Here is a 25,563-nt window from a genome sequence, read left to right on the forward strand (position 1 = left end):
TTTTTGTTTTCCCTTCTCTTTCACTCAGTTTTTGTTTTCTGCTGAAGTTAATATTTTTATGCATATCTGGTAATTTTTCAAAAGAGTGATTTTTTATTATTTTTCTAGATAGAAAATAAGATAACTCTGCTACTTATATTTTAACAAAAATTACCTTTTTAAAAGAATTAGCAGTTGGTGCAGGACTGATGTTTGTGAATGGAGTAAGCCTAAGAATTGGGAGTTTCATGTGAAATTGATCTGATAATTCCTTTCCTACAATTTCTTCCAGGAGTTAAACATTTTTAAGTATTACTTTTACTCAGGTAAGTCTTAGTGATTTCTTTCATTTCAGTCAAATGTGCATGCCATAGAAGATGTTGGAGAGTAGAGTAGAGTCATTCTGACTTGACTACATTTATAAAACGCTCTATTGGCAGTTTTCACAATCACTATAAATTTGTAATGTTACGCCATCATTTGCTAAAAATAAAACTTCCTTTTAGATCCTTAAGGTTAGGAAACAAAGATTCTTACACACTAAATTTAATGAAAATACTGTTTTTAAAAAACTTGCTTCCCTAACTCCTCTTTTTTGGCAAAAGGATTTTCTTAACAACTATTCAAACGAGGTTTCAAATAGAAAGAGCAGGAGAGTATAGCAATATCTCTGTTACTGAGAAGGATGCAGCCCAGTGTCACATTCTGTTACCAGTTGTGTAATTCATGGATGGAAGAGATTGCACAGTATCATAGAAATATGAAAATGTAATATTATAGAAGTATGAAAATGTCAATACTGATGATAATAACAGTCTTAGAAAACAAAAGGACACATGATGTGATTGTGTTCTGCACTGTATTCTATGCTCTGAGAGGAGTACCTGGTTAGGGCAGGGGCTAGTGGACAGGGGCTTAAGATGGTGACCCTGTAAATCAGAAAGAATCTGGCAGCCTGTGGGCTTTATTTGACCTGCACAGTGCTGTGTATTTTATTATTTGCATCTGAGTGTCTTTAGGGGAAGCCTGCACTTTCTCCTTGGCCACTTGTATTTCTTACTAGCCAGGGAGCCACACTTCTAGCCTGATCCCTTTGGGCCTAATTTAACTGTTCTCCTGTGTTAGACATTCTCACATTAAAACAGGGTGTGTCCAACTTTTATGTGTCCATAAAAGAGACCTATGACTTTCTCCTTTAATGCCTTTACTCTGCAAGAATAGGTCATTGCAGATACAGAAAAACAGATGAACTTTACAATTTCCTCTGTGGTAACTGAGTCCCATAAAGGGACTTAAGACCATTCATCTAATCTTAGTTCTTTCAAGAGTCATTAGAATCAAATTCCTCTATTCGCCTTAGAGGAAGCCTGAGGATTGAAGTCCAATTTCAGGTACCCTGCATTGGAGCACCATACACACTCCTTCTCCCACCCCTGTCCTCCCAAGAACTTGAAAACATACACATACACACATACCATCAATCCCAAAACCCTAGAAATATTTTTTAACTACACGAATCTTTCCGCCATTAGAGATGAAAAGGTAAATGTATGAATGTCAATCATCCCTACCAGGTAAAATTGAATGTAACAATCCATATAAATGACACAGGTCTTTCCATTTGAACAGACTACTCTACTGAATTCTGAAGATTTAACCATTGGAGAGTTCACAAGAACATAAGATGGAAAGACTGACTAAAGTTAGCCTTGGACGTTTATTTCCAAAAGTAAAAACACATAGATACTGCACAGTAAGTCACATTTGTCATTTAATTGCAGTTAAGAATTCTAAATAACAATCATTTTCTTTTTTTTTTAGAAAGATCAATATTGAAATAGTATCTCATTATTAGAAGATAATAGTTTCAGAACTCAATACAAATGAGTTAGCAGTAGATATCAGTGTATTTACAACTAACTTGTGAATATATAAATAAAAGAATTGCTGTTTTATTATTAAGTATTGACTCAGAATAAGTACTTTTAGGGAGAGAAATCAATTCCCAATGCTAGTTGTATCTGAACTTGAATTACTATGATGAATGTCTGATGATATGATCATGTATGTGATGACCTAGGTATATATATATGCATGCTTAGTTCTGTAATTTAAAGTGAGTCAGATTAAACATTCCCAGCACATTCTTATTTAAAGTGCAAAAAAAATCCCTATTCTAGATTTATACTGCATTACATTTTGCCTCCTTTTTGCAGTTTCAAAGGTGTCCATATATGTATTTGTGTGTGTGTGTGTGTGTGTGTGTGTGTATGTATGTATGTACATTCTATCCCTGCCTTTGTCAAACTAAAGAATCCCTTCCAAATTAGTGTATGTTATAAGCAGGTGAGTTATCCAAGGAAGGAACTTACACATGTATGTGGCTGAATAATTTGGAATTTACTCTTGAATAAGAAAAGCCTTCATATACTGTATTTAATACCTTGTGGGTGTTAGATATGTGCTTAAACATGGATGATTAGGCCACTGAAAACAACCTTTTTTTTTTTGCTAATAAACTGATGTTTCTAACCATCCAATTGATGGTGGTGCTTTGTGCATAAACATACAATCTACATACATTATGACTTGTATAATGCTTGGTCTTAATATCACAAAAAGCAAGAGACTGGACAGTAAAATTTATTTAGTAAACATTCCAAGTCAGTACTAAAATTTAGTATAACTTTCTCCACTTTTGTTACATAAATTAGATAAACATTGTCAGATTTACATTCAAAATGCAAAAAAAATAGATTATTATGTTACAGTTTGCTTCTTGCAAATTTCAAAAAAGTGCACTCTTACAAATTAAGTATAAGCCTTGAGAAGCAATTCCCTGAATTTGAAAAGCTCAGTATATCAAACTTTTTTTTAATAATAAATCATATTCTAACCAAAGTGACAGTCTTTTTGACAGGGCCTCAGATTATTTTCTAGTGAGAGTTCAAAAATAAACAACATTATTAAATTGGGCAACCTTCACGTTTGTACCATTGTTAACAGCACATCTGTTCATTTAACAAAAGTTGCAGGCTTGCTCTGAGCAAACACTCTCCCAGGCACTGGAGAAAACCAGTAAATAAGACAAACGTGGTTCCTGTACTGTTGTAGCTTACAGAAGAGAGCAGCATGCAGTTCAAGAATCCATAAAGCATATTTTCTGTAACTAAATACAAAAAAGCCAATGTCTTGGAACAATAAAAGGTATGTTAATGATTCTATAAATTTCTTTTGAAACACTTCTTTGGACACTATGCCCTAAATATTAGCCAAAAGATGACACTTCTGATTAAGATTTATTCTTAAATGCAATGATGAAATTCCAAGGTACCTGTTGCTCCTAAGTATAAAACTTTTAGTTCAAATAAACTCTAAGAGCTAGTGGTAAGCAGGACATGATAAATGAATTTTCTAATTGGATCTTCTAGGGTAGTATTCTTTAACTGTTTAACATTACTAATTGAAATATAAAAAGCTAATAAACAGTCTTTGGAAGAGGAATCTTTAAACTAAAAGATTCATGTACACTGTGTGTGTGTAGATAGAGCTAAAAGGAAAGAGGGATTGAAGAATAATTGATTCCTATTAGTATCTTTGGCTTAAAAATATACAATTTAACTTCTGAGAATAACTATTTTAAAGAAAATAATTCATCAATAGAATTTAAATTGTCTTCTTTTTCAATATAGAAAAGAAAGTTTCTTCAAAAGTCTTTGATATAAAATGATTTTTGAACCCAACCAAATGACTAATTTATATTTTTGTTGGAAAGGAGAAAGGAATGAAAAATAGGAAAATCAGCTATTACACAATAGGTAATCTTATCTGCATTCAAGGTGCTCCTTAGAAATAGTAAATAAACTCTGATTCAGACTTGTTTTCACCCGTTTTTCTCTCTGCCTTCGGTTGCAAAACCAAACTCTTACTACTTCTTTCTCAAGACTCAGTTCCTCAGCCATCCGCATGATCTCTTGAGAGGAAGGTTTATTCTGTTCTCCAAAGTGTCTCTCCAGAGCATCTTTAGCAGCAATACTGGTTGCAGGGGGTGGGAGGGGGTGGGAGGTAGAGAAGGGGTGATAGCATGTTTTTAGTGATGTTTTTGGCAGATCAAGATTATATTGAATTTCCTAAATATTAACATGAAAAGTTAAAGACTCTGCAAACACTTTCAAAGCTCCTCAACAAAGATACATGTACAATTCTCCAGCATTTAGGTACTTGTCTTATGCAGGGTTCCTTAAGCACAGTCACAGAACTAAGTAGGGGAACCTAAGCTTTCTACATTTATCCCACTTTGTGGCACTAGAGGGCACTGATTTCCTGAAAAGGAAATAATCATTTCTGTAGACATTTCTAAATGTTCCCTAGAAATCATTTAGGCTTTCACAGTAGACGAAATGTTTAGTGAACAACTCACCAACCAAAACAAAACCTATTTTTTCGCATTTCTTCTGTGAGCCTCATGGAAATTACAGAAAGATCAACAATCTTTCTGATTTGAAATGCAAGGAGTCCGTTTGACTTAAGAGCCTGAAATACTGATTACTACTTTTGTTACATTTTATGAGAGAGACCATATTGTGACAGCAAGACATATCTAAAAGGACAGCAGAAATGGCAACTCTTTCAGAAATAATTGTTTTTTTCAGTTTCTGTTTTATCCAAAACATGGAGCAAGTGTTCTTGAATCAAACAATACATATTTTTCCATCAAATGTTAAAAATTACTAACTCTTCATTTCTCACAATGAAATTATTCCTGTTTTACATGTTTTTTCAGTTGATTGTATTCACCTTGCGTTTATATGTTATGCTGCACCTATATTGTGCCCAAATGCCCATTCCGTTTGTAAAACACCTTTTTCTTCCTCTAATAACTTTTAGTATTTCAAAGGAATACCTTATAGTTGTTCTTCGTTTCCTTTTCCTTTCATTTGCTCCCACTTTTTCATTGTATAAACCTGTAATGGGGAAAAGAGGGATACTTACAAAACAAACTAGGTTTAAAATAACTATCAGATTTGAGTCTCAAGTTTTCTTTATAAAACAATGCAAAATAAAACCACCCTACATTTTTGTTTTCAATTTTTGCATTCCAGATTATTTTATTTTACAAGCTGTAGATAAAAATGCGAATGCAGAAGTAAATATTAACTTTGTAAAGACAATTGTCTATAAATAATATGCCTACCTTACTTTTGTTGGGACACTAGTTCTAAATGCTCTCAAATATCACTCTTTAACCTTTACATTGGTGTGAGTAGATAATTTAATCACAGTAAATTGCTCATCTAGCAATTGCTTATGTATTCACTTGGAAGACGGGTGTGTGCAAATGCTCTAGTTACACTAATACTAGGTCATAAAAATGATTCATCTGTGATTACTACAGAATAGCACAGAGGCAAAAAAAATCAGGATATGGTAAAATCATTTCAACACTTCATGCCTATGCCACATTATCTAGAAAACTGCCCTTATACAATTTATTCTCTCACTGTTTACCCCTAGTAAATTTATTTCTACACTGGCATCAGCCTTCCTGTTTTTAAAGTGTGATGAAGCAAGATATTTGTTATCCCAAAGAGAAAAACAAAATCAAACTAAACCTCAAGCCTCTTGCCCTAGCACTAATTTTACCAATTGAAGCCATTGTTTATAATTTAAAACACCACAGAGCCTTCAGAGATATAGCTTTAGTACCTCCTACTTGCTCAGCTTCCTCCAGCCATTTGGATAATATTGCTTTCAGTTTGCATGCATTTTTAAAACTGAGCTGCAGGTTCTCAAATCGGCAGATAGTTGTCTGACTGAACTCAGAGCCATGCACGGCTGCGAGAGCTTCCCCAACATTTGTTTGGGTGTATCCTGTGGAAGCACAATAGACCCCGTTAGTGCCAGCTTTTCACGGTCAGGGTCAGTCATTTTGGTTCATTATCACACAAGTCTGCATCTTTGTCAACTCCTGAATGCTGCTTTTATGCATATATTCATTGGCAATTCAGAATGATTGACTAAGGTTCAGTGCAGGATTGTCCAGTACTTCAAAATATATTCCTTCTGGTTAAGAAATGACTTTTTTCTAGAAGTCAAGAGAATTCAGATAGGAACATCTGCATTTTGTATTTATTCACATTGGATAGATGTGTCATCAACCCTTTATAAGTCACTTAAATATTCTTGCTTTATCATTATTAAATATCTGATATATGCTCAAAAATCTATAGTTTATAAAATATAATGCATAAAATATATGATATAAATATTTTTATCTCAACTGTAAGTGAAAAATTCAGCTATATTATTGAAGGGTAGCAAATAAAACTAAGAATTATGTTTACTTTCCCTAAATATATACTGAGATTATGATCAGCCAACATTTTATGTATACTTCTGAGCACATTTATTATACCATTTGGTACTGCTTCTATCTCCAGGCAAAAGTTCCTCATTGATAGTCCCAAACCTTTTTGGAGTACCAGTTGGTAGAAACCATCAATATAGAATTTGAAACATTCACAGCAACATAAATAGCAAACTAAAAATCAATGTTGTAAAGATGCCTACTGTTATGTTTATTACATATAATAACTACATATTAATTCAGGGCCTAAGGCTACCTACCTGTATGCATGAAATGGTTACATATGATGCCCATCAATAAATATCATGACAAAATTACCTGTAGTTCATTCCACAAGTGTAGAACTTTGAACTATCATTTTCAATCCATTAAAATAAAGTCCTTCATGAATTTAAGTCAAGGTTAATTGTTATTTCATGTTAAAAACACTTGTCAGTTGTAAGTGAGCAAAGGCTGTGAACAGACAGTTCACAGACAATGAATTACAGATGACTGTCAAACACAGGAAAGAATACTTTTCAATTTTTACTCAAAAGAAATTTAAAATGAAACTGTCATATATGATCTGTAAAGATCCAAAAGATTAATAGCATATTTTTTCCTTCAACAACTAATATCTATTCTATGTTCCAGTCACTGTTCTAAGTGCTAAAGACATGCTGTTAAGGAGTAAAGAAAAAAAAAAAACTAAAACTAACAAAAAATCCTTTCTTCATGGAGATTATATTCTAAAGGGTGGCAAAAGACACACTCATGGTGGTAGTAACATTTGGTACCAATTCTATACAGATCAATTTGACCACATCTATCAAAATTACAAATACACATACTCTGATAAAGCAATTTTTCTTTTAATACTTTTCCTACATATACATTTATATGGGTGAGAAGTGACATTTATGAAGTTAATCAATGTAGAACTTTTTACCATGGTAAGACTAGAGACCACCTCAACTTACCATCAGTAGGGAACTGTTATAATAAATTGTAGTATATTCATAAAAAATTGGACAGAGCCATTAAAATAAAGTCTTCAAAAATGAATACAGAGAGCTCTTCAAAATAGTTAAATGAAAAAAATTTGTATGAAGAAATATATGTATTGGCTTGTATATGCATAAGAAATCTCTGGAAGGATACACATGTAACTAATATTGATAAACAGGAAAGACAAGCAGAAGGGATACATACCTTTTTATGCCTTCAAATCATATGAATGTATCACCTATTCAAAAGTTTAAATAAAGTGAATCTTGGGTAAGTTAAAAAAAAGTGCCAGTAATCTACAAATCTATATATTTAAGCTATTAAAAATTTATAAGGAAATGAAAATTTTTGTAGGATTTTCATAATTGGACTTACTGAAATCCAAAGCAGAGATGCAGAATGAGAACTGTGTTAGCCTTTTGAGCAGAGTGTAAGATTTCTTGAAAATACGGTAATACAGTTAAAATTTTGCAGACTGGGTTGTGTGCCCCATTGCTTTTAAAAAGTGCATACCTAACTTAATTCTTCTCACTTTAAATTCATTGGCAAACTTTTCAAGTTCTCGGATTTCCGGAGAATCCATGTCTATTGGCTCTTCAACCAGTTTACTTTTCCGCCTGAGTTCCTGCTTGAAATCAGCGACTGTGGGGTCCTCCGCCAGGAGGGGCTGGTGCATGGGAGGAAAGCCATGACTCAAGGTGTGGTCAGGAAACTTATAGAGACAAGGGGTTAAGCTACCTGTGAATACACAAAGAAAGAAAAGGAAAAGGCCATTTGTAATTAGCCCCCATTCCTGTTCAAGCAAGAGTTTTCTCGTTAGAATCCATCATTCTGCTACAGCTATGCTCAGTTCTAAAAGGTTAACTGACATTCGGTCTTCTGAAATAGAAGTCAGAGTAGCCTAGGATAAACTTCAATATTTATTTTCCACCTTTCCCAGAGTAGCAGAAACAAAGGAAAAAACACGGAATTGAAAATAATTGCAATAGAAATAAACAAACTCAGAAGTCATAAGTTTTCCATCATATTTTTTTCTCTTAAAAGACTCCTGTTCCCTGGGAATCTGAGAGGTTCAACTCTAACCAGAATGTATATTTTGATCTCTTTTTTCTTAATTCATTGACTCAATAATCTGTGATGATTTGTTATAATCAAGACATATGGTTAAATGCTATGCTGGGAATTTTTCTTGAGATCAGAAAATTGATTTTATGATATTAAGAAGCCCCACTGTTTATCAGTAAATGCTTAATTTTGGGGGGAAGTAATGTCTTTTTTAAAATTTAAGAAACACAGGTAAAAAGAATTATGAAAGTATGAAATACATAATATGGTTGAATCAATTCAGGGAGTAAATAGATACTTTTTAAAGTTCTATTAAAAAATCAAGATTTCTTGAAAAATACACAATATAGTGGAATCATTCCTTGATGATTAAGATGCAAAAATAAGGGAAAGGAAAGGTAGAATTCCATATATGATAGGTAATCACCTACAAATGATGAAGCATAGAATTGGTTGAATAGTTTAAGTCATAAATCACAAAAAATATAATCTAAAATTTTTAAAAATTGCTTCTAGATTTCATTCTGCTTTAGGAAGGGACTATCTCAGTTGGGGAACATGGATGAGAGGATGTTATTAGCCATTCCCACACATTTTATTTCTGTTTTTTTTCATCAATTCATTACATTTTTATTGGTAGATATCTTACTTCAACTTATATTAAATGACACATGTATAAAGAAGACATTTTGATATAAATAAAATATTTGGTAATCATTTTTCTTCTAAGCAAATATTTAAACTAAAAATAAATTACTATGGAATAAATGTAACAATTATTCTTGGAAACAGTGAAAAAATACACCAAGAGTTTATGCTACCTATAATTTCTCCATAAATACATTCACAAATCATGGACATGAGTAATAATATATTTTGCCAGAACATATAAATCTTGCATTAATATATCAATATGTAATGAGCAAAAGGATAGTGTAATTCAGCAAATCGTTGGCTTCTATTATTTATATGAGAATATGTAACTGTAAAGTGTATCCCATCCAATAGACTATGTTCTTTTTCTGAAGCAAAGTAAATGTGGAGTGAGAGATTAAACAAAACAGCATAAAATAAATTTAGCTGCTTCACAGATGTGAAAAATATTTGAAATAAACTCTCCCTGTCTAGAAAATTTCACACCACTTTTCAAACCAAAATTATCCAGTTTTACTTTTTAAAAATCAGTTAATCATCCATATTATGCTTTGTTGGATTACATACACTGATCCGGCCAGATAAAAATTTTAAAAGTAATTGTATCAATTTTAATTTATTACATAGCTCATAATTCAAAATGTTTATTATTTTAGGGGTTCATTTCTAGCTTTCTATTAGTTTGAGATTTCTGCTAGTTGAAGTTAAAAAAGACTAATAATATATAAAAAGAAAACTGATCACATTTTCAATATTTGCTTTACATGTATTTTCAGAGTTGGTTCTTATGTATATCAAAAATCCTTCACTTCTTTCAATATTCACAAATACCAAATGTCACTTAATACACTTAATGATAAAACACCCAGAAACGGTAAAAGCAGAGAGAAGAAATCAGGCTGTTACTTGATTTTGCATATTTCATGTATTTTAAGGCACTTTAGGTAACATTTAACTATGTCAAATTATTTTATTTTACATAACTAATTTGTCGCATATCTTTCATGAGCTATCATAATGTCTGAGTTTGTTAGCAATCAGCCATTGTTTTCAGTTTATCTTGCTGTTCATAATCACACATTGCTACAAATCTGTGTAATACTTGGTTCTGTGTTCATTTCACATTTTGCATCTTCTTATCCTTATATACATAATTGAGGTAGGAAGGATCTGTATTTTTTACCCATAATTGAATATTTAGGGAATTTCAGTTAAACGAAGTTAAATGACTTTCCTTGGGCACCACAATGAATTAACTATAACTTGAAACTAGAACTGAAGTCTAATAATCATTGCAATAAGCCACACCAAAATAACTGTCTAGTTCATTTTCCAGGCAGTTGGTAGTCAGGTAAATCACACTCCTTTGAAGACTTCTGCAGTTTAAATATGTTTAGCTACATTAAACAAATGCTTTCAGACAAAAATATTATCATTATTTATTAAAATACAAGCATGCCATCTCTATTTCTGGAAAATTTTAAAGATAGTTTATACATCATAAACACACTAGAGAAATGGGCATTTAGAAAATAAATTTGAACGTGCATTCATGAATAATGCATATGTCAAATATCATATTCAGAGTTTTGGCATCCAGAGCAAAAAATAAAGCTCAGTGTGTGATATGTTTTTATTTTTCATTAACTGTAAATATCCCCAATTATCAACAGGGACACAGTTTTCCTGGAACTAACCTTAAACAGAAATTCGTAATGACAATCCAATTGCAGTTTCTAGCATATGACCCTGTATTAAGGGAGAGAGTGGGAGTGATTGGCTGAGATATCTTAAAAGATATTCTTTAAATCTTTCTAAAACCTGGATTTTTGAAAAAGAAAAAGAGGAAGAAAATTAAAAATGCACTGAGTTGTGTGCAGCACAGACCTGATAAACAATTTCCCAAACAATGATAGAACAAAATTATCTGTAAACCTAGACCAGCGCATACCTAAATAGCTTGGCAGTGTCTACCTGTTCTCTAGAGCCCAAACTATATTTTCACAGGTGAATTCACCACAATCTTTATGAATTGCTCTGTGTTCCGGATAAACTGAATTTACAAAGCCAGGCAGAATACCCCTGTTGTACACGGGTAGGATTTACCAATGAACTGGTAAAATACATCATGTTACTGCAACTGAAAGGCCCTTCATAGTTCAGAGGCAAGAGATTTTCAGGATTGCTCCTTCCCTTAGAGTCATCAGAACCAGAACAAGTTAGGGAAAAATAAAATGAACAAAACAGAACAAAAGGAAAGGAAGAGAAAAGGACATAACTTAAGATGAAGAGATGGGCTCCAAAGTGGACTATTCCTCTATGTCAACTGTCAAATTAATTTCTGTTATCTTTTGCATTAGCCCAGGTGAAGAGGGCACTTTCAACCATAATAATCTTTTCTCTTATCAGCCACTTCTCATGAAAAAAGAACAGACATTCACCTTCTTGGTTAATTCCCAAACCTCAGCTATTTTGCTTTCCTCTTAAAACTGAATTTTAAACAAGGACTCTCACACTCTCTTGGTTTGGCCATTCTGCAGCATAACCTCCACATTCATTACCATGCAGCTGATCCGCTCAGCTTCCACGGGATGTGGGACAGGGCGGACAGCCCATTAAGCTTGTCTCCTAAATTTCACCCAGCTTTAGAAAGTGGAGAACAGAAATAATCTGATGTCCAAGAATCAGAGTTTTGAGGATTTTTTTCTTATTTTGTTTTGTGGTTACCTAAAAAGAATTTCAAATAGCATTCATAATTCCTGTTTATGTAATTTGTTTCCTGTTGGCTATGCTGTAGGCTGTTGAATTATCTAAATTCTTGGGAGCAAAGGGACAGAGGCAGGAATTTAGCTGCAAGTGTATTTAAAGAGAAGATCAAAGGAGAAATTCAGGTTGAGTTGGTACGAATTTTTGACTACTGAACTCTGGTAGACCTGCAGTACCTACCACAACTTGGCTAAAAAGACTGAAACTCAGAGAAACTGACTTACCAAGGTTCTTAATTAGTTCATGGTGTGACTAATTCATTGCTCCTGATTAGTCCTTCTCGTTGGTCTCCCTACACCTGAGCTATGAGGCATAATGGATTCATCTGATAATTCAAGTCCTCCCTATCAACCTTAACAAAGTATTAGCTATAGCTTTTCCCTTCCAGTGGGTTATTAATTTAATGTAATGCTCAAACTAAATGTAAGCATCCGAGTATGGGTAATAAGACAACCACATTAAAATAAAGCAATTTCACATCCTTTGAAATATAGCTCTTTCTGTAGCTTCACTCATATGGCGTCTGTGACAATAAGCCTGTCTTTGTTGTTGATGATAAGATACTTCAGTGGATTGTGGGGAAGAGGCTGATTTGATGAGTACCTTGAGACTTCTCAGAAAATTCTAATGACATAAGCAGGTTTCTCTTGCGTATTTTATACCTATGCTCTCTGATTTGTGAATTTCTGTGTTTTATAACTCAATTTGTGTAGCTTCTCTGGGGATGAAGACAGGAGAGTTCAGATTCTCAGAGACTGAATATGTTACAACGTAAATGCTTATACTGAATATATGTCAAAATAGTGAAAGTCTAACAAATTAAAGAATCTGTCATATTTTAATGATAGCCCTCTCAAAAAATATTCAGATATAATCTCTGCTTGCCTTTTGTGAGTTTTTCTTTCGATGACAAAGTGTATGTAATTTTTTGTTGTTGTAGGACTACAGTGACCCCTCCAAATCTTAGGGTGACCATTTTGCTCCTGATGTAGCTAACCCAGGCTTTGGAACATGTTAAAGGGTTTTTCCAGGAGCTTTTCCTTTTTAACTGCAAAGAGGAAGAGGGTTTGTTGAGTTCCTGCTGAGGGAATTTGTACCCTCGCACCCAGAAGCCTGTGGAACCTCAGTGTGGACCAGAACCTGTTCGTTCCAAACGTGAAAACTATAAGGAGGTTAGGATTCTCAGGCCAGCTGTGAAACAAGAGGCCAAGGAAGGAATCCGGTGGGGAGGGAGGTAGTAGCAAAAACCACATGAAATTATTTAGTCTGAGGCTGACTTTATCTTTGTGTTGACATCAATCCATTGCTGCCTTTTGAGGGGCTCAGAGGACACCAGGGATCCCGGGAATCATTGAGAGTGAGCAGCAAGGGCTCTCCTCCAGGAGAGGGCGCCACTGCGTGTGTGCTTGTCATTTCCTGTCTCCGTAATCAAAACAAGGTGGAGGCCCTGGGAAGCCGTCTGCTTGCATCTTTAGAGGCTAAATGCACACTATTTTACTACTTTATATTAATGTAATTTATCATCAATGAGGGCTTCTCTCATTAACTGTGAATACTGATTACTAAGTATATGAATCATAAATAATCAGTTTTCAAAGGGGAAGAAAAAAGTATGGCTTTCCTTATTTCTTATTTAAAAAAAAGAGACATTAGGATTTGTAGGTAATCATTAAAAACATAGTCTTCATTTACCATAAGGGATATTAGTTGATTCAGAATGCTTGATAGGATGTAAGTAAAGCTAATTTGTTCTAGAATATTTTATTCCAAAGTTTTAATGTTTTATGTAGTCAAACTGAGAAGTTTTGAGAAATTAAATGTTGGTGAACTAAATTCTTTGTTTGACTTTATTTCAAATGTATAGACATAAGTCCTTTTTTTAAAATCACTTATTCTGGAGGATAACAAAATACAACAGTTAGAAGAGATCCCCTAATACACAATTCCTTTATCTCAAGTTTCTTCCTCATCATCTCACGCCCCCCCCCACTCATTTTCTCACATAGAACCTTAGCAGTTTATTGTCATCCATCTTTCTCTCCCTGCTGCAATAATAAATAGAAAAGATAAAAGAATATCTAAAAAATATGTGTACAACAAAATTGTGTTCTCTATTAACTGCTAAAATCTTTTATCTGGCCATATCCTAAAATCAAGTCATACCTGTTGTGTGTGGTGGTGAATTTCTTGGGATGAGATTTTCTCTCCCTTAAGAAATGTGCTGTCAGTTCTTTCACACAAGCATCAGTAAAAAAATAGTTAGTCTTGATCTTGGTGCTTCACTTATCCAGAGGAGAAATGCACACAACTTCAGCTTCAACTATTTCATTTTCATTTAAGAAAGGGCTGCTGAAGCCTCAAACAACTATCGCTAAAGCTGCTGTGAATCACTCTTAGCTTTCAATGTCTTAACTATTCTTGTGGACCACCTGGCCAGAAGAAATGAGAAAGTGTTTTACAAATCTGGACTTTGGGAGCCACAGGAGGGTTTTGAGCACTGAAAATGTGGCTGGTACTGAGGAACTGAACTTTAAGTTTAAAGTTTAGTTATTTTCAATTTAAATTTGAATAGCCCCATGAGGCTAATAGCTACCATATTATTACTGGTGGCAAGCCAACGATAGCATCAACAAGTAACCGTTGGCAATTTGGCAGTAGTGAATTAGGATAAAAATCATACAAAACAAGCATTAGAATTAAGCACAGCAGTTCAGGGCTATGTAGAACAAAAGCAATCAGGTACAACCATTATGATCTCTGAATGCATCACAGATCAGGGAACATTTCAATAAGTGGTGTTTTACCACATATTTCCAAGGTTAACAGATCAGAATTTCATGGCACACTCCAGTCATGATTCCCTCGGACCCAAGAAATCCATCTAAATGTCCCCAAATGTCAATCTCATACATACAATTTTTCTTACCTGCCATCACTCCGTAGGTGGATGGCTGGTTTCCATAATGACAGGAAGGAACAGAATAATGAAGTCCTGTTGCTGTGTTTCCCAACGTTGTCACCAAGAAATATGTGTGCGCAAACATTTAGGAGTTTGGATCAAAGACAAAATAGACGGGACTGGTAAGAAAATGCATGAGGATTCAAGACACATTCATTTCATTTAAAAAATACACATTTATGTGATTCTGAAAGTTATTTGCTGATAATTTTCATTTGAGGGAAGTTCTCTGATGATTATATTAAAACTAGGAATCAAAGTTTGTATCAAGTAATAAGGTCACAAATCATCAATGTGAATGATAACCTTCATTAATTATCCTGTGCCTTGTGAAGGGGTGACTGCCCAGGTTAGACCTTAGCAACTTGGGATTACAGAATTTTTGTAGGCTCCATCCAATATAAACATTACACAAACTGACTAGAAGAATAGTCTCTTAAAATTCTTGTGTAACATGGTTTTACAAAGTGGTCTTTCTCTGGAAGAAAGAATACAGAAATAGACTCTTGAACAGCCTTCACTTTTGTTCATTCTCCTAACAAATTTCTCCCATCAAAGAGGAAAGGGCAGAGCAGCTAGCCTATTGGATATAATCATAAAAATCCTACTAAATACAGAGGTTTGTTAAAAAACCTGTGACCCTGTGGCAGTACATGATGTATTTATGTTGATATTAAAACAAAGAGCTTGTAGGTTTTCACATGTACACAATCAATTCACAATTTTAACAATAAAGCTGGTTAATAATTAAATTAATTGTTAAGTGACTTGAGTCTATAAAGGTTGAACATCATATATAAACATAACCTCATTTATAGTTATATGCCCTGTGCAATCTCTGCATACTTTGAAAGCAAATTTGAATTACTAAGCTTTTACCAAGCTTTAAACATGGGTCACCAAGAAGACTAAGAGAAGGGACTGTTGACAATAAAACCAGTAGGCAATGTTTCCTTGTATATTTTATTTTCTCATTTTTCTTTCATATCCTGAGTATAGTGGTGGATTTCCATAAATATATTGTTTTAAATAGATATCAGATAAAGTATAGAATTAGAATCATTTGAAACTATTGGGATATAAGCTAGTGATTCAAGACATAGTCACTTCCGAAAGTAAAATATTTTCTCTAATTATTGATAAATCTTTAATACTTTAAAATATCTGCATAAATTTTCATTTTACAACTGATATGTGGAAATAACTGAAGTCATTTTACATTATAATGATATTTTACATTATAATTACACATAAACTTCTCACTATGCATTCCAAAATTAAACAAATAACTTGAAACACATTTAGTGCCTAAGTTCTCTTCTCATTATAACTAATATTTCTAATTTCTTACTTAGACAATTAAGTGTATATTATTATAATTTGATGGAAAAATTATAAAATCAATATTATTATTTAAAACAGTTTAAAAAAGGTCATTTTTATTGATTATGGAATTTTTTTATTTTTAAGCTTAAATACTTTTTGTTTCTCTTATTTGGGGAAGCTGGATAAAAAACAGGCTAATTTACTAAAAACATCTTTATGTATTTTTAGGTTTTTGAGCCTAAACTTGCTAAATTATTACAATTCTAAATTTTATTTTCATTCCAGTCAAGTACTATTCACATATAGTAGATTAAACAATTCATTATTCTTATCCCCAATGTATAAAAATATCTATTATTTAAAATACACCACAAGTTATGTGATAATTGTTTAAATTTACTTACAGCACACATTTTTGGTTATAAGGTTTCACTACATTTCCAAACAAATGTTTGAGGATAATTCCATTACCTTTTTAATTAAATTATGAGAATCTTTGGTAGATGAAAAAAAAAAATGTACGTAATGATTTTACCACAATCTAGATATATAATCTCTAGGTTCTTTAAAATGCAGTATAAGATTAATGCCAAACTTACATACATGTTTGGAAACTGCTCAATTATAATAAGATAAAGCTTAAATCCTTTAAATCAAAATATAAATGAATCAACTGAAGTTTTGATTTCTATATGTATAAAATGTATTTCATATTTAGATTGCTTTTAAAACAAGTAGAAAGTAAATAATATCTTGCTACTTAATGGAAGAAATTTACTCAAGACTGTCCATTTATAAGTCTACTTTAAAACCGTTACTACATAGTTAAACAATAAGAGACTAGCAAAACACACTTATTTGATTGCTTGAAACAATGCATTTGAATTCTCAAGCTTAATTTTTATTTTAAAAAGCTATATAAGAAAATATTAAAACAGAGGTTGAAGACTCTTGAGAATTCAATCTTAAGAAAATGAAACTCAGTGTACAGACTCTAAATGTCATATATTGCTTCTAGCTTTGATTTTTGAGTTTTGAATTATACTAAAAAGCTTAGTTTATTAAAATTATCTAATTACTTAATTGTTCTTTGAAGTCCATTTCTTTTGGTATTGGGAATCATTCAGTTGTGTTTATTATGAGGTATATGGCTGTTTTTAGACATGGTAGTAAATGTAATCCAAAAGCCAAATACATCTTTAAGACAAAGAAATTACACCTTTTAAACACTTAATTTTTTTAGACTGTTTCTTTAGTTTTGCTCTTTATCCATAAACATTTACATAAATATGGTTTTTGGAAAACAGCCAGATTCACTGTTTACTTATATAGAAAACAGATCTTCATAATAAAACCAACAATCACTGAAATTACTACACTTACTTATATTTATTGAAAATTTCTCAGACACTTTGGCTGCTTTAATATCCTTAATAGTCAACTTAAAACAAAATAAAATGAAAGAGAAAATAAAAGAAGTAAAGAGATTCTAAACTAACAAGATTCAATGCGTTCCTTCTGACAACTTTAGGCTCAGCCACATGTAGACTATTGGACTCGGTACCTGTCGACATCACATTGGTGGTGTGGTTGGAGACTGGTAGGCCCTCGGCAGCACTGTGATGCATTATCAAAGGCAGAGTTGCAGAAGACTCTGAATTCAAAGGTATAAAGGTATCGGCCGAAGTAAAAGGTTGGCAACTCATTCCCACGAGAAGATAGAAAAATGGGAGAACTGCTGTTCCCCAAATCAGAGTTTGATTATATTACCGTCTCAAAGGGCCGTTTCAAACCTCCCTGTCTGCATATATACATCAGGAGGGCTCTAAAGCGCCAGGAGGGCGCGTGCTCCTATTTATACTGCAGGGAAAGCCCTTTATACATGTTAATCATCTTTTCCCAGGGGTATTGCTTTATCAATCTGAACCGTCTTCTTTTTTACCCAAGCATAATCCATGCCCAAGAGGGAAGCTGCTTTTGGGGTGTAGATTGAGGGAAAGGGAGAAATCTGAAACTTTGACAACTTTAGTAATTCAGACCTTTTAGAAAGGAATCAAGAACTTCAAAAGAAGTGTCCCTCTAAGAAATAATTCTACAATGAATTGAAAAATACTGGATATCTTTTTGCTATTAACACAATGACAAATTTATATGCATGAGATTTTTTTTCTTTTTTGGTATCTTCTCATTAAATCTGCAAAGTAACATAAAATGAGAGGAGCATACTACACAATTTTAAGGAGCTACGAATATATAAGTTTAAATTGAAAGAAGCCTAGAAGACTAAATAAGAGAATGACTGTGTTGCTAACTACTGATTCAGACTCAACAATGTAATTGTGAAAAAATAAAAACCAATTTAACTGTTACTATATTATGAATGGAAAATGAAAAAATATTGAATAGAACTGCAGTACTATAAAGAGATGAACTTGAGTGATAATATCCTTCTCCTGATTTTAATTTATTCATAAAGAACTTTTAGTAACATCTTACCAGATGTTAACACTATTCTAGGCACTTCCTACAGTTATGCCATGCAGCTCACACAACTATGTGCATTAGGTACCATACCATCCCCACTACACTGGACTGTGCCAGAGCCCCTCATCTTAGCTATTCTGCTCTACAGCCTGTGGTAGCCATGATAGCACTGAGTGCAAACTCTCCACACAGAGTACACTGACCTGAAGTGAGAAGAAAAAAACAGTACATTACAAACAGCTGGTGCAGAAGTAAATATATCAGCACTGAGACTTTACAATGATCATGATCTCTACATATAAATGAGCAAACACAATACTATTTGTAGAGTGTATATTAGGGGTCATATTGCAAACAGAAGAAACCTGACAGACAGATATTATTGACAGAAGCAAGGGCCATGCTTCATTAGATTTTTTGAAATTTTGTATGATGGCATGTTTCAAGATAACTTGGAATTGGTTGTGTTGTGTTAAACTTAATGTTAATGTTGACAAGAATACTTTTTCAAAAAACCTCAAACTTGCATGCTTAGTTTTATTTTGTAGATAAATACAGATTGCCCAAATTTTTAGATATTGCCTGAAAAATATTTATTCTAAAAGATGACATATTCTTCCACTGTAAATTCTGTATCCTTGAAGCGCTAATAGCCTCTTCTAATGAGAGAAGAAAGTTACAATTCACAAAAGTATTTATTTCACACTTGCAGAATATTCAGACTTCACATACACAAGAAAAGTAGTTTTTCAATGGATATATAAAGAGAATTTGCTAAGAAAATTATATAAAAGTAAGTTTATCAGGTATTCAATATTTTTAAAACTAAGTTAAATGATATTTGGAGAGAATGGCCCTTGAAAATCACCCCTAATCATGTTAGTGTTATTTAGCAGAATTGGAATATGTTGGTAAAGTATATTAACCAAATGATAGATAATGAGGAGTACCATAAAACCTCCCTGGGGAATAATAAGAAAACTTTCCCATGTTATCTAAAATTCTACAACTGCAATCTTAGACATAATTTCCTTTATAATGTTTTTAAATTTTTAACTATTTGTGCTCTGAAATTCAAACCAGAATGCTCCATTCAAATTGTAGGAAGCCAAGAAATAGATGTTTCAACCATAGTCTTCTCATTTAATACTATCAGCTATTAATTTATCAGTGTTTTAAATCAGCTTTTTGTAAACATTTTAATTTTGCATAATATAATATTGAATTGTATAAATCTATTATAGTTTAACCATTTCTTTTGTTATATGTATTGCTTTCTGCTTTTCACTTGTATACGTAACAACACAATTAACTTTTGTCCAAAAGAATTTTTTGCACAATGCAGTTTTATAGTATAAGCTTGATCTCCCATAAAATAGATTCTTAGAAGTGGAATTGTTGAGCTTGTCTTATAAGATTTTTGAAGTTTTTGAAAACACTCCCAAATTGCTTTAAAAAAATATATATTTTTTAAGAGCAGTTTAAGATTCATGGCAAAATTGAGCAGAAGGTACTGAGTTCCCATATACTCCCTGTCCCCCAACACGCAGTCCTCTCCACTATCAACATCCCCCACCAGAGTGGTACATTTGTTAAAACTGATGAATCTACATTGACACATCATTAGCACCCAAAGCCCACAATTTACATTTAGAGTTCACTTTTGTTATACATTCTATAGGTTTTGACAAATGTATCATGACTTGTACCCACCATTATGTGACATCATACAGAAGTTTCACAGCCCTAAAAATTCTCTGTGCTCTGCTTATTCATCTGTCCTTCCTAACCCCTGGCACCACTGATCTTTTCCTAATCTATAGTTTTGCCTTTTCCAGAATATGCTCTAGATGGAATTTCACAGGATGTAGCCTTTTCAAGTTGGTATCTTTTGCGTAGAAGGTGCACTGAAGGTACCTCCAGGTGTTTTCATGGCTTGATAGCTCATTTATTTTTAGTGCTGAATAATATTCCATGTGGGGATGTACCCCAGTTTATTTATCCATTCACATACCGAAGGACATCTTGTTGCTTCCCCATCTTGGCAATTATCAATAAAGTTGTTAAAAACACCTGTGTGCAGGTTTTTGTGTAGACATTAATTTTCAATTACTTTGGGTAAATACCAAGGGGCACAATTGCTGGGTCATTTGGTAAATGTTTATTTAGTTTGGTAAAAAGCTGGCAAACTGTCTTTCCAAAGTGTCTGTACCATTTTGTATTCACACCAGCCATGAAAGAGAGTTCCTGTTGCTCCACATCCTTGGCAGCATTTCGTGTTGTCAGTATTTGGGGTTTTAGCTGTTCAAGTAGGTGTGCAGTGGTATCTTGTTGTTTTAATTGTTCGCTCCCTGATGACGTATGGCATGGAGTATCTTTTCACATGCTTATTTGCTATCCATGTATCTTCCTTAGTGAATGGTTGTTCATTTTCAAATTAGGTTGTTAGTTTTCTTACTGTTGAGTTTAAAGGGTTTTTTGTATACTTTAGATAACAGTCCATTATCAGGTATGTCTGCTGCAAATATTTTCTCCAAGTCTGTGGCTTGTCTTCCAAATTGCTTTTACAAACAATTTGCTCAGGTTCAGTCTCAAATATTAGGAGCAAGTTGAGCAAAAAATAGTTCCCAATTGTTAGGAGAGTTGGGGGTTTCTTGAAACACAGAAAAGAAGAATGTCAGGCCATAGGCAGAGACTGAATAAGAAATGAAAAGTCATTGACCATATCTCTCTGACGCTTCTATTTCTTTTTCCCTGTGTTTCTCACTTCTCTTACTCTCAGCTAAACAGTCTGTTGGATTCTCCATCTATGGCCACTGCACAGATCTCCAGATCATGCCTTAGGCTTTTAACCAGGCAAAGAAATCACTTGCTGCTTGTGAGTCTACATTTATGAGAGAAACATTATGATTGGCCATGGCTCTTGATGTGTTCCAGATGTGCAACATGGTTCTCAGTGCCCACACTTGTGAATGGATTGGTTTTCACAGGAAGTATCCAGGTATTTGTAGACAAAGAGGGATAGACTTATCTGGGAAGACATCCTTAAAATGTGACTCATGCTGTTCTGCCAATTTACAATAGCACAAGAGAGTAAAACTGACATTTTCTTGCATTCCCAATGTCAGTAATAAAACCTGAGGCTATATTAGTCTGTTAAGACAATGGCATTTTATTAAATTAATTTGCATTTTTATTACTATGCTATCTTTTCATATCTACAATAGCTATTTGTATTTATTGTTCATTAATTAACAGTGTTTTTGCCCTTTAATATCCTTAAGTTTTATTATCTATATGTTTTAAAGATATGTTAAGAATATTAATTTTAATTGCTTTTAACATTTTATAATTAAAACTTTCCTAACTTCTTGCTTGTCCTTTGAATATATCAGACAGTGACATACATAATATTTTATGTTTGAGCTAAATATATTGACCTTTTCTTTTGTGCATTTGTTAATGGTTATAAGTTTTAAAATTCTGTCATATCCTTAGGTTTTGTTTTTGTTTCTAGTGAGTTTGGAGCCCCCACAAAACTCCTGTTAACATTTAAGCTGCCACATCCATATGCTTCTGGAGTTCATTTATAATTGCTTACATGCTAATGAAAATTGTAGCACAATTTGAAAACCATCAGATAAAAAAAGAAGAAAAACCTATTTCAGGTTAAGTTAATAAAATAAAATATAGCAGAAGTCTGAGGTATATTTGTTAGTCTGGTTCATTCAATTTCTTCAATTATGTAAAGGATTATTTTTTTAAAAAATACAATGTTTTGACAAAATGATCACATTTTAAGAAAAATATATAAAGATAGAAAAATGCTTCTAAGAAATAATATTCAAATCTATTTATCTCAAGATAGTAGAAATATTTTTTTCTTTTTCACATCTATATGTTTTCTAACTTTTCCACATTTTTACTTGAGTTTAAAAGTATAGCATAATTATTCAGTGTATAGAGAGATTCTGGAGCCAGACTGTTTGGGATTAAATTCAAGCTTTATACCTTAATAGCTATGCAGTGATCGGAAGTAACTTCACCTTTCAGTGTCTCAGTTTATCTCATCTATAAAATGGACATGATACTGATAATCATTTCATTTAGAACAATGCCTGGCATGTAATAAATTCTCAATATTATTAAAAAGTTCATTTTTATAATAATAAGTGATTTTGCTTCTTAAGTCTATGTGCTTTATGGGTATGATTTCATCTGATCCTCATATTAATCTCATGAGGTAGGCACACCATTTTACAGACTGGGAAACTGAGTCATAGGTTAAAGACTTACCAAAAGCCATACATTAAGTAGTGGAGCTGGTATGGAATCATTTAAAGCCTGAGCAAGCTATATAATATTGCCTTTTCTTGTATAAGGAAAAAGTATACTGATACTGAGATTTCTCTAATTCTAGTTCTGTATCTCTTCTTATGTATCTTTATGTAGACTTTTTGTTTGTCATGTGGCTTTAGAGAGAAAATATGGGAGAAAAGCAAATTCTCAAAAAGATGTTCTTATCTTTTCAACATTGGGATATCTGTATAAACCTGTATTACTACCCAGGTATATTATATGAATAATATCGGCGTTACATATCTTTCTTGTGGGGCGCTGGACCAGCACTGTTGAATAATATAACCCCATTCAATAATGTGTTCTACTGATGTTAATAATTCTTTCTTTACCAACTTCAATTCAAATTACTTTGAATTTTTGGGTACTATATATATGTATCACATATTATAAGTATATAAAATATATTATATATTATAAATTATATATTTTATATATATTTTATGTATGTCTATAGAGAGAGAGAGAAAGAGAGAGAAGGAATTAAGATGGGGGAATCCCACCAGGATATGAACATGAATCAAAATTAATTTATTCAGTTAGTCTAAGTGGCAATAAAATGTAGTATTCCCGCAACTCATAACTTTTGAAAAGATGATAAATTTTACTCAAAGCAGTTTTTAAGGAAAAGATCATACAGCCATATGGCTTAAAAAGGAACTCTGCCACACTGGAAGCAGACATTATTTAAAGCAGACATTTGTCATGCATGTCATGCCGGGCTCTATTGATTGTGAAAGTAGCAATGAATGTGCACATTATTCAGTTCATTCTTGCTTAAATTCTTTCGTATCCAGAAATCAAGGTTCTTTATTACCCAAGGAAGAGATAATGTCAATGGCTTGCAACCTTGCTGAAGATGAATGCTGTCTTAATGCTGTGTAAAGGGCAAACTTGTTACTTATGGAAAATAAATGTCAAGGTGAGACATTGACTTAGGAATGCTGCTTGCCCATAAGGGTCATATCACTGTGTACTATTGTTCATGGGTAGATTTATCATTTGTCTCTTAAATAGAGTAAATCTTGTCTAAACAATGGACTGCTGCTCCTGAAATTTCATTAGAAAACCTCTTTGCTCCGAGTTTCATTAGACAGCATTAATACATGATGCCTGGGAGTGCATTCTGGAGTGTATAAATCTTTCACAAAAGATGTTTGCTATTTGAACCTGAATTAGAAGTTATATTTCTACTCCTTAAACTCATGGTGGAAAAAAAAGTTTAACTCCTGAGTAGTCTTACTAGGTGACACAAGGATATCATATGGTGTAACAAGAAGTGAATACAGAACACAGCAAATTAATTGATATTGTGCCGAGTGAGTCTGACTTTTTTTTTCATTTAGGCATCTCTGAAGATGAAAGAAACAGCATGTTTTCCTTAGTTACTGCAGTGACATTATTTAATTATAATCATCTGGCTATGGCTTAGTTCATGACACAAGATAATCTAATGTAGGGGTTGTAGAAGGGAGACAGGGTAAACAGGGGTACAAAGTGGCAGAAAGAAAGGTGTTTCATTTCCTCTGATAGAGATCAAAGGCTATGTTTGATTATTTGGGATTGCCTCACTGTTTTGTACTGTTTCTGAGGGAGGCCAGAGTATGTTAATCCAACAAGTTAGTCTTTTCTTTGTAATTCACAATGTTTTGTAAAAAACATAAAAGGTACGCGAGACTTATTACACAGATCACAGTGAAGAATTAGAAGGTTTTCAGAAGATGGATTCATACTAGGCAGTGCTTTAAGACAACCTATTGTAAAAAGCTGTATTGTATCCCCTTCTGCTTATCACCTTTTTCTTTTACTACCATGTTATTTAAAAGTGTAATTTATAATTTTTACTACCATGTTTAAAAGTATAATTATGTTGTTTTCATATTTCCTACTTACCATGCAGAAATGTCGTGAACAAAGAAGTGTTTCAAAATTTCTGTGTGATCACTTGAGGAACAGAAGATCTAATTACCTAAACTTCCCTACATCTAGACTATTCCAAGTCAGATATGGCTAAATCTTAATTAATGATTAAAATGGGAAAAAAAATGAATGGCTTGATGGACATGGGAGAACTAAGTGGTGGCAGAGCTAAATGTATTGCAAATTTCCAGTCACTGGGGAATATTATTTAAGAAAGTGTTGAGGGCTGTTCTTAGAAGGTAGGCACACAATACTGTTTAGTGCCCAGTTATTCAAAAAGAACATTCTTTTGCTTTAATAATAATAGTTATTTCTAATTTAATTCAGATTTGATTATTGTTTATTGAACATCTACTCTGTGACCTGTTTGTGCTGCTTTGAAATTTGTTAGTCCATCAGTTTTTTTAAATGAATGTAATTTTAATGATCTCCAAGTGATTTTGTTAAATTCTGTCCTGTATTTTCCCAACATCATTAGATATATGAATTATTAAATAGAAATTTATTGCGTTTCTATAGTTGAAAATATTTTTTATATTTCTTATAGTGTTATTATTACAGAAATATCTAAATATTCTCACTTGCAACTTACTTTGAAAATCTTAAACTCTCCAAGTACTAGAATTCTTTCAGTGTAGTAACTGAACAAATCTGTGGAGGTAAACTGAAGTTTAATTCTGTATTAAGTGTCTTTATT

General features: G+C 32.9%; 1 protein-coding gene across 1 annotated transcript; it reads right to left on the reverse strand.

Moving 5' to 3' along the window:
- Window positions 1-387: 387 nt before the first annotated feature.
- Window positions 388-18,002, reverse strand: POU1F1 (POU class 1 homeobox 1). Its single transcript, XM_036898695.2, is given in 7 exon segments — window positions 388-4,014; window positions 4,883-4,943; window positions 5,686-5,850; window positions 7,847-8,071; window positions 14,745-14,853; window positions 14,856-14,896; window positions 17,668-18,002. Coding segments are annotated over 7 exon segments (954 nt in total). The 5' UTR covers window positions 17,810-18,002; the 3' UTR covers window positions 388-3,803.
- Between the last annotated feature and the right edge of the window lie 7,561 nt (window positions 18,003-25,563).

This window comes from Manis pentadactyla, chromosome 1, assembly GCF_030020395.1.
Source record: "Manis pentadactyla isolate mManPen7 chromosome 1, mManPen7.hap1, whole genome shotgun sequence".
Lineage (NCBI taxonomy): Eukaryota > Metazoa > Chordata > Mammalia > Pholidota > Manidae > Manis > Manis pentadactyla.